The sequence below is a fragment of the Sarcophilus harrisii genome, chromosome 3 (assembly GCF_902635505.1).
Source record: "Sarcophilus harrisii chromosome 3, mSarHar1.11, whole genome shotgun sequence".
In the NCBI taxonomy this organism is placed as follows: Eukaryota; Metazoa; Chordata; class Mammalia; order Dasyuromorphia; family Dasyuridae; genus Sarcophilus; species Sarcophilus harrisii.
Window position 1 is genome coordinate 199,488,280 of NC_045428.1, and position 18,420 is coordinate 199,506,699.

At 33.2% G+C, this 18,420-nt stretch overlaps 1 protein-coding gene across 1 annotated transcript in view; it reads right to left on the minus strand.

The window, feature by feature from the left end:
- Positions 1-6,274: 6,274 nt before the first annotated feature.
- EGFL6 (EGF like domain multiple 6) overlaps positions 6,275-18,420 on the minus strand; it is a 57,184-nt gene continuing 45,038 nt past the window's right edge. Inside the window, exons 10-12 of the mRNA XM_003765578.2 lie at positions 14,959-15,060; positions 13,414-13,679; positions 6,275-8,280 (exon numbers count right to left, since the gene is read on the minus strand). Of these exons, the coding sequence (XP_003765626.1) occupies positions 8,185-8,280; positions 13,414-13,679; positions 14,959-15,060 (464 nt within the window). The 3' untranslated portion in view covers positions 6,275-8,184. The remainder of the gene's footprint in view (positions 8,281-13,413; positions 13,680-14,958; positions 15,061-18,420) is intronic.

Below are 18,420 nucleotides of genomic sequence, written 5' to 3' on the forward strand. Positions count from 1 at the left end.
GAGTTCCACTTGTGCCTCATGATTGTGAAGATCCTACAAAATGTTAATATTTCTCTTATGGCAATATCAAGATAGAAGAGACTCTTAGATCTCAGTTTGCCTATATCCTATAGGATAGGTGGATTATACAACTCCAAGAAAAAAATTTTAAAGAATGAAAAATGAAAAAGTAAATCCATATAGTCCAAATTTCATATATGAAACAGAGAAGGGAACAATAGAAGAGACAAAAGTTTGATAAGATTACATTTTGGTGATATAGAAGCAGGTGGTTTGGGGGATGCCACATTAGAAGTGGGAGAAAATGATCCAGAAAAGTCATGGAAGACTCAGTAGGTGTTATTTATAGGAAGATGGAACAAGGGGAATGAGGTGTAGTACAGGGCAACTACAAGAGAATAGTATAAAAGTATAAAATATCTAGAGAGAATTTCTAGAAGAGGGTAATCAATAGTCTCAAAAGCTGCAGATCAAGAAGGGTAAAGCTTGAGAAAAGTGCCATTAGAATGTGTAAAGGGCTGAAACTCTGAGTTGATGCACTGAGATCAGGACAACTGAGCACTTAAGGCTAATTTCCAAATGGCCAATACTCTATTAGCATATGCTTGGAAAATGGCCCTTTCCACTATTCTGTGTTGGTTAAATCTTTTGGTGTATACAGAGAATTGTGGGAAGGATTAGGGGGTAGAGTAAGACAAGCCAGAGTCACTTTTGGCAGTAGACTAGGAGAAAGGAGGTTGTAGAGATCCTGTGTGCATTCCCTTCACTTCTACCCCTAAAGGCCAAGAATAAAGACCAAGGACTTTTGCTTATCCTGACTCCGGCTGATTCTAAGGTATCCAGGGTGCTAACTCGGTCTTCACAAGAATGGTCAATTTAGAGATCATTGGTAATTTCATAAGGAGTGAATAAGTTTCGAAGCCAGACTGTTAAGGGTTTAGAAGAAATAAGAAAGGAAGTGAAGGCCCCATTTATAGACAGATTTCTTAAAAAGTTTAGCTATGAAAGAGAGAGAAGAGATAGGTTATTTCTATTGGGGATGGTCAGATAAATGGAAGGATTTTTAAGGATAGGGAATATACATCTGTGTTTCTAGACAGTAGAGAAATAATTTGTAGACAGAGAATGAAGTTTAGTGAGAAAGTGGGGAAGAAGAAGGGGGCAATTCACTGGACAAAAAGGGTAAAATAAGATTAAGTTTGCATACAGAAGTGTTGTTGACCTTGAAAAGGAGAAAGGTTACTTCTGCATATCAGTCAAGGGTGAACAAGAAGATAGTGGGGAAATATATCTGAGCAATATGAAGTAAGGAATAGGATATAAGATTTTTAACCAATACCCTCAATATTTCTTGGTGAAGTATGAGGCAAGTTGCTCAGGTGAGAAGGTAGGGACAGGATGTGCCATGGGACATTTGAGGAAGGATAAAAAGTTTTAGAGTAGACATCAATGGTGAATGGAATATAGTTCATTGATTAAGGTGATATAAAAAAGTTGTCTTATAGTTAGAGACCACTTGAAATTATGTGTTATTATGTGATATTTATGGGTTATTATAAATATATAATAATATGCTATAATTGTGTAACAAGATTAGGAAGTCATAAGGCAGAAAGAAAGATGGGATAGTAAAAGATTTTGATCAGGTAAAGGAATTTCAAAGATCATTTACATGGATGTAGATGGGTATTACAATTTCTCAATACAGCTGAAGAAAAGAAGAGAAGGTCATGGGAATTAAATAGATTGAGAAACTGCAAAGGTAGGATGGTTAAAAAAGTATCAATGTGCATGTTAAACTCTTATTATGAGGGCAGGAATTGGAGTGGAAAGCAAGACTGTGAAATAGGAACTCAACTCAATGAGGAAAGAAGAAAAATAAGTTGGGGGTCAGGAGATAACAGTTATCAGAATCTTGATTGGGAGATAAATTGGACTTAATTATCTTCAAAGGAGTAGGTGATGATGGTAAATGAATTGATAAGTTGCAATGGTGGGGAAGAATTATTTTGATTCTTCTATAATAACAAGTGAGTTTGAAGGTATGAATGATATTAGTTAGTAATGGAAAGGCTTTCCAGGTTGCTGTGTCATCAGGGCAGAGCCAAGACTCATTGAGAGATAGAAGATAGAAGGAAAGGAAAAGGAAGTTAAGATGAAAGCAAATACAGCAACCATGGAACTGGCATAGAGAGCATAGTGGAAGGGGAAGATAGATCTGGAGTGTGACATGGGGAGAAAGGTTGAAGGAGATGAGAATACGGAGTGGGTAGTGGGAGATGGTGAATAGGGTTTGTACAATGTCTGCCAGATGGTCAAAAGGCCTGGGGTGGGGAGAGTATGAGGAGGTGCTGAATATTTTAAACATAATGAGTCCAGGCAGAGTATCACTAGCTGGATATGTTTAAACAGGCTCTCTTTTTCTTTCTCCTCGAAGAAAGTGGAAATATAGAGTCCTCTGAGACCCAGGCATAGTAGAAAAGAGCATAAAAAAATATAATTTTTAATCCAGGTAAGAGCTGCTGCTGGTAATTCAAGATGGGTCCATTTGGAGAGAGGCCACTGGAACATTAGAGAAAGGGCAAGGAATCACAAGTCCAGTGAGTCTAGTCTTTGTTTTGTACAAACAAAACTAATGCAAGAAAGATTAGAAGGGAAACAATAAACTGGGAAAACATTTTTACAGTCAAAAGTTCTGATAAAGGACTCATTTCCAAAATATATAGAGAATTGACTCTATAAGAAATCAAGCCATTCTCCAATTGATAAATGGTCAAAGGATATGAACAGACAATTTTCAGATGATGAAATTGAAACTATTACCACTCATATGAAAGAGTGTTCCAAATCACTATTGATAAGAGAAATGCAAATTAAGGTAACTCAGAGATACCACTATACAACTGTCAGATTGGCTAGAATGACAGGGAAAGATAATGCGGAATGTTGGAGGGGATGTGGGAAAACAGGGACACTGATACATTGTTGGTGGAATTGTGAACACATCCAGTAATTCTGGAGAGCAATTTGGATACTCTGAAAAGTCAATGGAGTGAAAAGGCCAAATAGTTGTCATTGTTAAGTTAGCTTTTTCAGGGGGTCAAAGTTAAGGTCTTAAAAACAAAACAAGATTTAAGTCAAGAAAATTAGTTGTCAAAATAATAAGAAACACCAGGATTATTTCAAAGAAAACTAACTTGGCTCCACAGATATTGATCATTTTTAATTCCTACTGCTTCAGTATTCAGATGGAAAAAACCAAACAATTTAATGAGCAGTTTTATAAAAATATGGTTTAAAGTTGAGTACAAAGTACTCTGATGCAAGGCTCTCAATCATGTTCAGTTTACCTTCTTGATCTTCATTCTCTTGTTTTCACAGATGCCTGCATCCAAACCAAACAAGGAAACAAAAAAAATTCAGGGGAATTTATTTTGCTATTCAGTTGAGTACATTTAATAAAATGATAGTTAATAGTATGAAGAAGAGAACTAAGTTAAAGTCTCTGAGATAGTCACTTGTGTAAATTTTTTAAACCTTATTTGACTTTAGCTGGTTACTACACACACATATATATATATACAAATCATTTTGCAAATTTTAACTATAATGTATCAATTATAACTCATTTAAAAAACTACTGTAGTGCTTATGAAAACATAGCAGAGATATGTTGTAGCATATAAAGAATCCTCCTTTTATATCACATAATCAGCTAGAAAGAACATTTGAAGTCAACTATCTTTTGTATATTTATTCTGGCCTTGTTTTAAAGGAAAAGCAATAATATACAAGTGAAAACATGTCCATTAGCTCTAAGAATACTGTTCTCCCCAAATGGAATTTATTGTAAACAAAATTTTAAAGTGAAATTATAGACTTTTACTATGATATTGTAGGTACTGAAGAGGTAACAGGATCAGGAAATACATATTCTGCCAATTTCTTGCCACCCAATGGGCCATAGTGAGCAGATTTTTGGTATATAGACACAAATATAAACTGCATTCTAAATTCCTTTAGGGAATAGGGTAAGAACACATTCTCTTTTCATAATTCCCTTGGTTGTGGATCAAAGCATCTTGTATATAATAGATTCTGTTTTTTTAAACTTTGCAAATAGTCTCAGTTTTATTATGTGTTTTGTTATGTTACAGATTACTTTTACTCCAAGAGGTCTCTTACAATAAAGTAAACCTCAAAAAAACCTAATAATATAGTGACAACTCTGAAAATTCATGTAACATTTTTCATGAATATTACCCCTCTCTCCAATACATATACCTCTCTTTAAAAAAGCTTAACTGAAACATAATTGACTCTTAATGTTATTGGAAAGACACAATTAAACTATTAAAAAGATTTGGGATTTTTAGGAGACTACAAACACAGTAGAAATCAGAAATGGCACATGAATGTCAAAGAGTCAAATTTAAATTCCATTTTAGGCTGTGGTAATGGACTCCAGGACAAAGTTGGCAATCCTCATATACCTTGGTCATAAGATTTAAAGTTAGAAGGGGCTTTATGTCACTTATCCCCTCCCCTTGCCCCCATTAAAGAGATGAGGAATTCCAGAGAGAAGGTCACAGTCATTAACAGAGCTGATACTTGAGGCTAGCTTTTCTGGCTCCTACTCTAGTATCCCTTCATCTATACCATATTGCCTCACCTGGTTGATTATGTTCTGTTTTAGATGCCACAATTTAGTAGGCGAATTGACAAACTGGGCTATATTCAGAAGAGTAATAATAACTGTTGAAGGGACTTGAAGACATACTATATGAAGTTCATTTGAAGGAACAAGAAATGTTTTATTGAATAAAGAACATCTTAGAGTACATACTCTCAACTAAGTACAGGATCATTGTAAATTACTCAATTTGGCTCTAGAGAGGAGAACTATAACTTATGGATGAAACCATAATGAGATAAACATCTATCTTTTAGTATAAAGGAAAACTTCCTAACAAGTAAGCAATTGTAATATAATAGATTTGCAGTTAGTAGATACATGTTTATATTCTTTCCATGCTATTTTCTACCTGTGTAATGTTGAACAAGTCACTTAAAATTCCTGGGTTTCAATTTCTTTATTTGTATGGTGGGGTGAGCTGTCATTGTTCAGAAGTTCTCATATTTTTTGATCTTGGGACCCTTTTGCATTCTAAAAAACTGAGAACCTCAAAGAACTTCTGTTTCTATCAGTTTTTATTTATCAATATTTGCCATATTAAAATTAAAATGGATAAATAAAAAACTATTAGTTCAGTTAAAAACAATAATAAATTCATTACACATTAATATAAATTACATATTTTATGGAAAAAACTGTTTTCCAAAACAAAAACATAGTGAGAAGAGTGGCATTCTATATATATATGTGTGTGTGTATATATATATATATATACTCTTTAGAATTTGGGTTAATAGGAAACAGCTGGATTTTCATCTCTGCTTCCGCATTCAATCTGTAGCTATACACTATTTTGGTTGAAGTAAATGAAGTATATCACACAGATGTGTATTTAGGAATGGAAAGCTATTTTAACAGGTAAATAATATTTGAGTAATATTATGAAAATGGTTTTGGCCACAAGGCTCCTCCTCCCAAAGGTATGAGGACCACACTTCAAGGACAATTGAACCAGACGATCAACAAGGTTCCTTTTAGCTCTTAATCCTATGACTTAAATAGAGTTGCCCCAAAACGAACAGCCTTATGAAGAGGTCAGCATCCTGTCATGTTTTTTTTCTCTTTTATGTTCTTTATTATAATTCTCTCTTTATGTTCTTTATAAGCTTTCTGGGAGAGGGAGAAGAGTATGATATGATGTTAAAAAAGCATTAAAAATATCACTTATAAAAGAAAAAATAAGTCAGCATCCACAATCATCAAAGGTGTTTAAGTGGAGGCTAAATAATTATTTGATAGCGTTATTATAAAAGAGATTCATGCTTTATCTAGAAAGTTAAACTTAGATGATCTCCAAAATCCCTTCTAATTATGTTTTTACTATTTTGTGAACTGAAAAAAATTAAAAAAAAAAACTGGAGATACAAAGAAATAAGAAAAGGCTTGTTTAAAAGAAACCTTGAGTTCTGATAGCATGAAGAATTGAATACAGACGAAAGAATTAAATGATGATAATGAATCTAGAGAAAGCCATTAATTAGAAAGGATTTTTAGGAGGAGGCTGGGGAAGGTTTGAGAGAGCCTTTCCCAGGCTGTAAAGTGTGTGTGTGTGTGTGTGTGTGTGTGTGTGTGTGTATGCATATTTTCACATTTCTTCATATCTATCTAGGCAAATGAATGTGGCTACAAACCTAGGAAAGGGAGATACTATTTTAGGAAGGTTTCTGTAATGAGAATTGAACTTGGGAAAGCTAAATTAGGGTGAAGGGGATCTGAGGAGACTAGTTTCAATGTGAAATTTAAATAAGAGCTTGAACAAGGAATATTTTTTAAAAATTTCATTGACTTGAAGGTAAAAATAAAGATGGAGTAGCAAGGAAAGTCAGCATCCCAAGGACTGGAACTAAAGGCAAAAGGCTAATCTGGAGGTGAAACAGAAAATGTCTTGAACAGGTTGATAACTATACAAAGCTGAGAAAAGTGATGAACTGAAAAGTGAGATGAGTATTGATTGATTATACACAATTTAATGCTAGAGTTCCTCACAAAATAAAAAATAATTCTAGCATATGAAATAGATGAATACACGTTTCTTTTCCTAAAAAGAACATTCTGGAATTAAAGTTTTGCAGAATAAATGGAATAAAAATACTATGAACATAAGATTGTGGTCTACGGAGAAAACTGTTAATTCATTTAGTCTTTTGGGTTTTATCAAGTAACTATCATCCTGAGGCCAAAGTACAGGGGAATTTTTTGAGGGCGAGCTGCCTCGAGCTCATTTTAAAATATAACATGCACTCTGCTGAAATTCAGTCCAAGCCAGTCAGTAAAAAAATAATGTTGTCACAAGTTCACAGAAGTGTCACAGGAATAAACACTTCCCCTAGATATTTCTTTAAGGTTTTTTTTTTTGTTAACTAGAAAAGCTGAACAGAGAAATTTAATACCTTGTATAAATAAAGCACATCTACTAGAGGAAAAAACCTAGAGGCATTTTCATACTTCATGAATCAAATGAAGAGAATGATAAAATATTGTGTTCTAGAGAGAGCAAGTATTAGTATAGCTCATACAAAAAAGGTTCAATAAGAAGGCCATAGCTCCCAGTATGTTTCTGTGATCAGTTTGCATTTCCAGGATATACTAGTATTTATGTGATGATATAAAAAATACTTTACTCATTGAAAAGCCAAATATTTAAAAAAAAACCAAGGCAATATTATATTCTATTACACATAGATAAAAAGCCTTCAAGATAAGGGTAATACACCTAAGAATAATATGCCTGTTCATAATTAAGGCATTCAGAACTCCTACATGAACATTAATAAAATGAAAATCAAATGAAAACTTAGCAAAATGAGATTGAAAGGAAAGAATTCAATAAAACTTAAGTCTATTGACTTTGACCTGATGAATTCTGTGAGGCTTTAAACATAAGAACTGGTACTGATGTGCATGGCACCTCTAGGCAATCATTAATTTCAATTTTCTGTTGAAGATTAGTACTTGATTTTCTTTCAGAAATAATTTTTAAAGGGTATAAAGTACTTCCATATAAAAAAAACAACAAAATCCCCATTTTCCAGTATGGTAAATAACCTAACACAGTACTAAAGTCATTTCTTCATTAAAAAAGGAATTTAAATTACAATAAAATATCAGTAATTGGATATAATCGTTATTTTTGAAAAGATAAATATAAACTTTTCTGTTAAACAATAGGCCAAGCCACTAGGTAAAAAATTATGACAAATTCATAGAAGTGTCATAGAAGTACATTTTACTTAGGCATTTCTTTGTGCTTTTTTTTAAATAGGAAAAGCTGAATATAGCAATTCCATAGCAGGAATATTATGCTATAAAGCTAGTATTAGCACATTTCAGATAAAAATAGGCACTAAGAAATAAATTTCATAGTAAATATCAGCCTCTTAGCATTTCTAGGATGTGTTGATATCTTTGTTATTATGTAAAAAAGTTCAGCACTAGCTTAAAGGACAAATAATAAGAAAAATTTAAAATCATGTTCAACAATTCATAAATTAAAGAACTTCAGGACATATGCCTGAAACTAATAAGACAGTGTCTAAACCAATCTCTCCAGTTTTGCCCTTGCCACGTTCTGCTTCAAAAATTACCTGTAAGAGAGAAGGAGAAAAGTTAATTTAAGATCTTTGAAATAATTAAGCAAACATTGAATAACTACTAAACATGACTTCAAGCTTATTCTCCCCAAAGATGGAGAGGTTAGACAGGGGTGTATGGAAAGAGTTCTCCATATTGAATTATGTATTCTAAGTAAATTTATGCTCCTTAGATGGAAGTCATTTCAAAAGAGAAAATAGAGTTTTAAGAAAATGCTCTAGCAAGTACCAAACACTTAAAATATTCTGTGTCTAAAAAATAACAACATATATTCAATCCAAAGATTTGGAAATCGTTTCTTATCCGAGTCAATGTGTATAGCATACCATAGCATTTTAGGACTAGAAGGGACTTTAGAGATTATCTACCAGGGATTCCCTATTTGAGGCTTGTGAACTTTAAATGTATCTGTATCTCTCTCTCCCTTCCTCCCTCCTTGTATCTCTGTCTCTCTGTCTCTTGTAGTTCAGTATAATTGGTTTCTTTGAAATCTAATATATTTTAACTGACACTGAGTGAAATGAGCAGAACCAAGAGAACATTGTACACATCAACAAGATTATATGATGTTCAACTCTGATGGATTTGGCTCTTCTCAGTGTTACGGTAACTCAAGGCAACTCAATAGATTTGAGATGGGAAATGCTATCTGCATCCAGAGAGAGAACTATGGAGACTGAATGTGGATTGAAGCATAGTATTTTCACCTTTTTTGTTTATTTATTTCTCTCTTTTTTGTGTTTTTTCCCCTTTTGGTTAGATTTTTCTTGCACAGCATGAAAAATATGGAAATACATTTAACATTTAATACATTTACATATTGAACCTATATCAGATTGCTTGCTCTTTTGGGAAGGGGGGAGGCAAGAGAGGAAGGAAGAAAAATTTGGAACAGAAAGTGTTATAAAAATAAATGTTGAAAAGTATCTTTTTATGTAATTGGAAAAAATACTATTAAGTAAACCAAAATAAAATTATATCTCTGAGTTTGTTTGTTTTTTGCTACAGAGAGGTTTAATACAAGGGTAGGAGGGGAGAAGAGAGATAGGCCTTTTGCTAATACAAGCTTTTTGCTCTTTTCCCTTATTTTAAGGATGGAGTTAGAGCAATGGCTAATGGGAAGATCTCCTAAACTTATTCTAATTACTACTGAGGACATTTAGAGAATCTGTTAAATACTTAAAAGCCAGTGGTCCAGTAGCATCAGTAGCCATGAAGGAAAACTCAGTTAACCAGGAATATGTGGAGAGGTTGGAGGTTTTTTTTTTTATTATAACTTTAAATTGACAGAACATATGCTTGGGTAATTTTTTACAACATTATCCCTTGCACTCACTTCTGTTCTGACTTTTCCTTTCCCTCCCTCCAACCCCTCCCTAGATGGCAAGCAGTCTTATACATGTTAAATATGTTACAGTATATCCTAGATGCAATATATGTGTGCAGAACCGAACAGTTCTCTTGTTGAACAGGGAGAATTGGGAGGTTGGAGTATTTTTGATGGGGGTTCTATATAGTCTTTTCATTCTGAACAAAGCCTCTGATAATATTTTATAAATGCAGGACATGTTTGCTGCCAGTAATCAAGTGTAGACAACACTGAAGCTGAAATATATTCTTTGGTCTAGCTTAACTGGCATCTTTCGCTTCTCTATGACCACAGTCAGGGCTGAGGGCATGGGGTTTACTTGGTTTTGAAAACTGCAAGTAAGCCAGTGAACTTAAGTGTACTGTATGTTTCCTCTTAGGCAGATTCAATGAGGGACGATAGCCCCACTGTATTTTGTTCTGCTCAGACCACATTGGATTGTTATAATCAGTTCTGAGGTAGCTAAGTGTTACAGGGATTAGTGTGACAGGGTTAGAGACTAGAAGAGTTGAGTTCGAATATGATCTCAGATACTTATGAGCTCTGTGATGCTGGACAAGTCACCCTCTGTTTTCTTCAGTTCCCTTAATTGTAAAATGGGGATAATAATAGTACTTAACTTTAAGGGTGGTTGTGAGGATTGCTATTTGTTAAGCACTTAGCATAGAATCTGGCAAATAGTAAGTGGTTAATATAAGTGCTTGTTTCCTTCCTTCATATTTTTGGAAGAATAATAATAAGATATAATATGTTTAGAGAAGGGACAGGTAGGTGGTGGAGTGCATCAGCTAAGGAATCAGGAAGACCTGATTTCAAATCTGGTTTTAAGTATTTAGCAGTTGTGCCACCATAGGCAAATCACTTACACCTGAAGGGGGGAGGGGGAAGGGGAGAGAGAGAGAGAGAGAAAGAGAGAGAGAGAGAGAGAGAGAGAGAGAGAGAGAGAGAGAGAGAGAGAGAGAAGGAAGAAAATAATGAGGGAGGAAGAAAAAAGAATGAAGAAAAGAAGAAAAAGAAAGGCAAAAAAGATATAATATGTTTAGAGGAGAGAAATCAAAATAATAAGGGTATTTAAAAGTAGATAAGAACTGAGGATTGAGGAAAAGAGGATAAAGGCCCATTATTGCTCTCTTTGGTTATTCTTCCAGTAATGTCACGTGGAAGAAATTTGAATTGTTTTGCTTGGTCCCAGGGGGAAGAAATAGTACAGAGTAGAGAGGTTTTAAAAAGGTAGATTTTAGCTTGAAAAAGGGAAGCATGTCCTAAGAATTAGAGCTGTTCCAAAGAGGTACCAGTTTCCTGGAGACATAGTGACTTCCCCATCACTGGAGACCTTGAAACAAAGATTGGAAGCATACTTGCTTTAGAAGTGGTTAGGACCAGTGACTTCTGAGATCCTTTCTGAGATCTGTGTGCTCTGAGGTCTCTCCAAACTAAATAATAGCTAGCATTTATATAAAACTTTAAGATTTACATAGTGTACACACCTGTCAGATTGGCTAAGATGACAGGAAAAAATAATGATGATTGTTGGAGGGGATGTGGGAAAACTGGGACATTGATTCATTGTTGGTGGAGTTGTGAACGAATCCAACCATTTTGGAGAGTAGTTTGGAACTATGCTCAAAAGTTATCAAACTGTGATACCCTTTGATCCAGCAGTGTTACTACTGGGATTATATCCCAAAGAGATTATAAAGAAGGAAAGGGACCTGTATGTGCACGAATGTTTGTGGCAGCCCTTTTGTAGTGGCTAGAAACTGGAAACTGAATGGATGTCCATCAGTTGAGAATGGCTGAATAAATTGTGGTATATGAAAATTATGGAATATTACTGTTCTGTAAGAAATGATCAACAGGATGATTTCAGAAAGGCCTGAGAGACTTACACGAACTGATGCTGAGTGAAATGAGCAGGACCAGGAGATCATTATATACTTCAACAAAATACTAGATGATGACCAGTTCTGATGGATCAGGCCATCCTCAGCAACGAGATCAACCAAATCATTTCTAATGGAGCAGTAATGAACTGAACTAGCTGTACCCAGAAAAGAACTCTGGGAGATGACTAAAACCATTACATTGAATCCCAATCCCTATATTTATGCACACCTGCATTTTTGATTTCCTTCACAAGCTAATTGTACAATAATTCAGAGTCTGATTCTTTTTGTACAGCAAAATAATGTTTTTGTCATGTATACTTATTATGTATCTAAGTTATATTTTAATATATTTAACATCTACTGGTCATCCTGCCATTTAGGGAGGGTGGGGGGTAAGAAGTGAAAATTGGAACAAGAGGTTTGGCAATTGTTAATGCTGTAAAGTTACCCATGTATATATCCTGTAAATAAAAGGCTATTAAATAAATAAATAAATAAATAAAAAAAAAGATTTACATAGTGTTTTGTTAGATAAGTTCCATTATCATCTCAACTTTACTAATTTAAAATTTTTATTTATATGTTTTCATTTATTGAATAAAACAAGCATTTCTATAACTTAGTATAATAAAAAAAGATGATTGCATATGAAACTGCAAATTTATAATATAAAACTTGCTATTTCTTTTAAACAAAGTTATCATTAACTTTTTTAAAGACTTTTTTCCTTCTTCTCTCCCTTGCCCTGAGAGGGTTACCATTAGACACAAATATATGTATGTGCATCTTATATACATATACATATACATATATACACATATTTACATATGCACATACACACACACACATATATATATATATATATGTGTAAAACCATTCTATACATACTTTTTATAATTTCTTTCTCTGGATGTAGACAGAATTTTCCTTAATATACCTTACTGGTTAATTTGGTTACTTATAATAGTCAAAATGACTTATTCACTTAAAGCTTCTCTTAAAACAATATGGCTGCTCTTGATTCTACTTATTTTGCTCTCCATTATTTAGGGCAAGTTCCACTTTCCCCCTAAAATCATCAAAATCATTATTTCTTATAGCACAATAGTGTTTTATCACAATCATATAGCACAACGTGTGAACAAGTTGTGTTCAGCCATTTCCCAACTAACAGGCATTACTACAATTTCCAGTTCTTTGTCACCACAAAGAGAGATGCTATAAATATTTTAGAACACACAGATTCTTGTTCTTTCTTCCTAATCATCTTGGGAAACAAGGCTAGTAGTGGTATTGCTGGATCAAAAGGTATGGATAATTTAATAATCTTGTGGTATTATTAATAAACAATACCTAACATTTACACAGACTTTTAAAGTTTTCAACACATTTTACAAATATTATTTAATCCACACAACAACCATGAGAGATAGCTGATATTACCAAACCCATTTTACAAAAGAAAAAATGGAGGCAAACAGAGTTTTTACAGATGAGGAAAATGGGACTAATAAGAGTTAAAAGAGTTGCCAAAGTCATATAACTAGCAAGTATCTAGGGCAGGATTCCAATTCAGCTTTTCCTGATTCCAAGTTCACTATTTTATTTACTGTGTCATCTAAATGCTGAGATGTTGTGGGGGTTTTTTGGCCTTACTTCATGGACATCTAGGCTTTTCTGTAGTGATATCTATAATCATGGCATTATGATCTTCAAATTATTACCCATATTCATTAAAGCAAAGTTTAATAAAACCTTAGTTCATGGATCTTCTGATTATTCCTTGTTATGAGCATTTAATTTTTGATAATGACATGAACATTATTAATCAGTGGATAGAGAAAAGTAAATATTTTACTTTTACTCACACTCTTGGTAGTCTCAATTTCATGATACAGTTGAATTTTCTCAGTCCTCCACCTTCCATCCTCACTGCTGGTCTCTTCCCAGGCAAGAGTATTGTTTTTGTCTTTTACAAACACTCTAAGTGTCCCCACTCTTTCTCCAGCAAGTCGATAATTAAACATTAGGCAGGAGCTGCTTTGGGGTTGAAGGTTGGAAAGGAGAAGTATCAAACGGCCAACATTGTTCTTATGTCCTACAAAAGCTGGGACTACCATGTAATACCCAACAGCTTTGGGAGAAGAAAAAGTCACTGTTAACAAACCTTCAAATTCACTTTAGTGAAAATTCTTCAACTAACAAAACATCTTAAAACAGATTGAATTGTACTAGACTTAAAATCCATTACTTGAGTTACGATATCTTAATATTTTAAGGCTAGAAGGGCCAACTACTTCACACTGCTGATTAGGAAATTGAGATTCAAAGAAACTGACTCTATTTGAATCTAATTTTTTTTTTTTTTTTTAGCAGAGTAGCTTTGCAAGTCACATGTTGAATTTATTATACACTTAAAAGTCAGAAAATCAATATAGAGACTATCAGATTTATGTGTAATCCTTTCTTACATTCTACTTTGTAAATGGAAGTGTTAATTTTATTTATTGTGTTGTTAAGCGCAAATGGAAAAAAAACAATTAAAAGAATGTAAACTCCTTGAGGGTTTCATTTCCATCTTTTTTTCTCAGCATCTAGTATAGTGCTTGGCACCTAGTAAATATTTAATAAATGTTTGTTGAGTTGAATTGCCTTTAGCATCATAAGAAGATCTTAAAGGTCATGTGGTCCAAACCTCTTATTTTACAGATGAGGAAAGTAAGGAACAAAGAGAAGTAAATTACACTAGGTTATACAACTAGTATATAGTAGGGCTTTGAACTCTTGAATTCAGAATATGAATTCAGGCTCTCTACATCCAATGGAGCTAAGATCAGAAGGGAAGCAGAAAATTTGGGGGAAATCTTTATAACAATTAAAAAATGTATTTATTAATATTTTCTGTTTCTGAAAGTCTGAAAGATTCTGATCAATGCAATGGCTAGCCATGGTTCCAGAGCAATGATTTCAAACTGAAATAGAAATAAGGGCCATTGAACTATATATAAGAATCCCTGCGAGTCACAGATTGACTTAGGAAATCACATTAATATTATTTATGATCTATCTTTGTTATATTATGTTTTGTTATATAATTTTGTTAACTATTTCCCAATTACATTTTAATTTGGTTCAGGACACAATCAGGAGCGTTCAAATGGAATTAACATTGTTGGGGTATAGTTTTTTAATTTAAAAAAGGGGGTTGAACAAAATGACCTCTTCTTAGGAAAATATTATATATAGAGAGAGTATATATATATATATATAGATAGATAGATATAGATATGTAAAGAGCACATATTAAATTCAAGGAGATAGTGATTATAATCTAATGGTGACTTAAAAGATTATATTTACCTTTATCTCTGTCATAGCATTATAAAGTATAAAATAATATATAATTTAAATACCATTATCTCGATCAGCAGGATTCCAGTCAAAATCATCATCTGTATCCTGTATCCAATCACAAATGCCCTGATCAAAGTTGCAGTCAATTGATGAATTTAAATCTATTAAGAAAAATAGTTCATTTAAAAATCATTAGGAAAGTTAGGAGGGAAAATATAATAGTTTAGCTTTAGTAGACATAACTTTTAAATTGCATGTCTTACAATTAATGACATTTAAAATGCCACCCTTATATACACTACTGAATTTTTGATGGCCATTGTTTCTTGGGTCTAAACTTTCACATAGAGTTAATATAATAACTACACATATTCTTTATTGCACAGTATTCAATGAGAAAAAACACCACAAAAAAGCCCTGCTGTAATACTGCTTCTCTTTCTCTTAACTAGTAATTATATAGAGTTTTAAGGTTGACACAACACTGTGTAAGTACTATCTCATTTTATTCTTACAACTCTGAGAGGTAGAGTCTTTTATTAATCTCCTTTTCAAATGAAGAAACTGAGGCATACTGACATTAAGTAACTGGCCCAGGCCATCTAACTATCAAGTGTCTGAACCCAGATTTAATATTAGATATTTCCAGTCTATCGTTCTATTCACTGTGCATGTTGCCGTTAACAATAAAAAGTTCACCGTGCTGTGTGATAGGGAGATTGTTATAGAATCTGATATAATCAAAGATAGCTTTTGCTTTGAATCTGGATTTTAATTCTTTTAAATCTTTGAGTGGGCGATGCGTAGAGAAGGAAGTTGAAGATGGGAATATTTGAGAATAGTTATTAAATCTTAAATTAGCCAGGGCACGGAGATGTTAGTAAGAAAGGACATAGCATAACCAATATGGATTGCTCTGCATTGCAGATTAGAAAATGTCTGATTCAGGTCCTTTGCTCATTTGTCCTATCTTCTTCTCCTTCCAATATCCCTTTCCCCTTTTAAACAGTGAAGATTTTATTTTCAATTAAGTTTTTTAAAATTAATGATTAAAACATGCCAGGAAATTCCCTCCTTTAATTTTTTAAATCTGCTTTTCAGACTTTCTTTCTTTAAAGGAAAATGGTGTACTAAAAAACGTAAAATGTAAAAAATATAAAAAAGGAAAATGTATATATATTTTACTTCAAAGATTAATATGCATTACTGAAATGACAACGGGAAATGTGCATGCTATCTGAAGGGGTAATTTTCTTCCTTTACCATGATATGTATTTAAACCAATTTGTTTCTTCTCTCTCCTGTAGGAGTTGGGAGGAATGGAACAAAAAGATTAGATTTAGTATTTTATCATCATTAGTATTCATTAAATTAGTATGCAATAGTTAAGTAGATCAATATGTGAATGATGGATTCTGGGAGTTTAAAATTGGAAAGAATAGTTAAATTGGCACAAAGGCATTATTATTCATTATTATTATTATTTACAAAACATATGCATGGGTAATTTTTCAACACTGACCCTTGCAAAACCTGCTGTTCCAACTTTTCCCCTCCTTCCCCCCATCCCCTCCCCTAGATGGCAGGTAGTCCAATACATGTTAAATATGTTAAAGTATATGTTAAATCTAATATATGTATGCATATTTATACAGTTATCTTGCTGCACAAGAAAAATCTGATCTAGAAAGAAAGAAAGAAAAAAACATGAGAAGGAAAAGAAAAATGCAAACAAACAATAACAGAAAGAGTGGAAATGCTATGTTGTGGTCCACACTCATTTCCCAAATGAGTTCTCTCTCTGGGTATAGTTGATTCTCTTCATTACTGAACAACTGGAATTGGTTTGAATCATCTCATTGTTGAAGAGAGCCACATCCATAAGAATTGATCATCGTATAATCTTGTTGCTATGTATAATGATCTTCTGGTTCTGCTCATTTAATTAGCATCAGCTCATGTAAGTCTCTCCAAGCCTTTCTGAAATCATCCTGCTGGTCATTTCTTACAGAACAATAATATTCTACATTATTAATATTTTATTCATTGCTTTCTTAAATATAGATATTATTAAAAATAGTAAATTAAGTCCTACTCTATACTGTTTCCTGAGATGTAAATAATTATACTTAAAATGTTTTCTGGACCCAGGCCTATATGCTCTACTGATCAAATATCAATAAAGCATATATTTGAGTTGTTTTTTCCTGTGTTACACATTCACCACTACAACAGGAAAAAACAACTTTTTCTTCATCCTTTTGTGACAAAGGAGACCTATTTGGGAGACATCAAGGTAGGATTAAGAGTTATGATTATGTTAGTAAAGTTATCAGATGATAAGTGCCATCAGGAATGGGTCCAAATCTTTACTAGACTTTGTACTTCTTTAAGCAGACCTCAATTATTATTAATGTTTTGTGAAATATTTTTAATAAGGTCAAAATTGGGAGATTTCACACACAAAGAAGTTATGAAAGTTTTGGGTGTCTTCTGGCCTTAATTTTTGTTTATTAAATCTTGCTATTTCTTAATTCTCTGTTACCACAATAAAAATGAACATTAACTAGGTTTATTTTTTTCAAGCACTGATGTCTGCCTAAGACATTTGCTTTTGGGCAAACCTATTACAAAAGGACAAATGCTAATGCTAACAGCACATTTGTGATGTGCTTTTGTCACAACAGATAAAGGAAATAATATGATCATTATTATTCACCTTTTATAAAAAAAATCGATGCTCAGAAAAGTTGTGATTTATTTATAGATTCTAGTTATTATTGAAATTGAGACAGCAGAAATCATATCCATGCTATTCTATTCAACTGCATTAACAAGACAGTTGTCTAAAGAGAAATGTGTAATTATAAGAGTAATATCAAATCTTATAATAATGATGTATTGGAATGAGTCATTAGAATGAGTAAAACCTGAGTTTGAATCCTGCCTTACACACTCACCGGGTATATGACCCCATGCAAGTCACTTAATCTCTATCAGTTTCAGTTTTCCCACCTGTAAAATGAGGACAATAATAGCATTTGCCTCACAGAATTATTATGAGAATCAATAACTTATATAAAGTGCTTTGCAAACCTCAAAGAGTTATAGAAACATTAGCTATTTTAAATTAACAAATAACCTCTTTTCTCCCTCATTAAGGCCATGTGAATACTGCAATACAATATGAGAAAAGGATATGTTTGAAAAACCAAACCTGGATTTGTATTTGTAGGATGTATTTTCTATGGTTGTGGTTATGAAACAACTATGTGATTTGGCAAGACTACCGACCAAATCTATAGGCTATCTGGAGCATGTGAGTTTTTGATTCTTGGAACAATGTCTTTATTTTATTAAATTGGGACGCATTTCTGGCTAATCAGAAAAGAGAGAAGTGTTTACCATGAGAAGTGAAAAATAACACACTTAAAGGAAAGCTAGATGGAAGCAAGGAATCATTGGGAGTTGTGGTGAGTCTACCACTGGTCTTCAGGAGACCTCTCTTCCTTCAGGAAGGG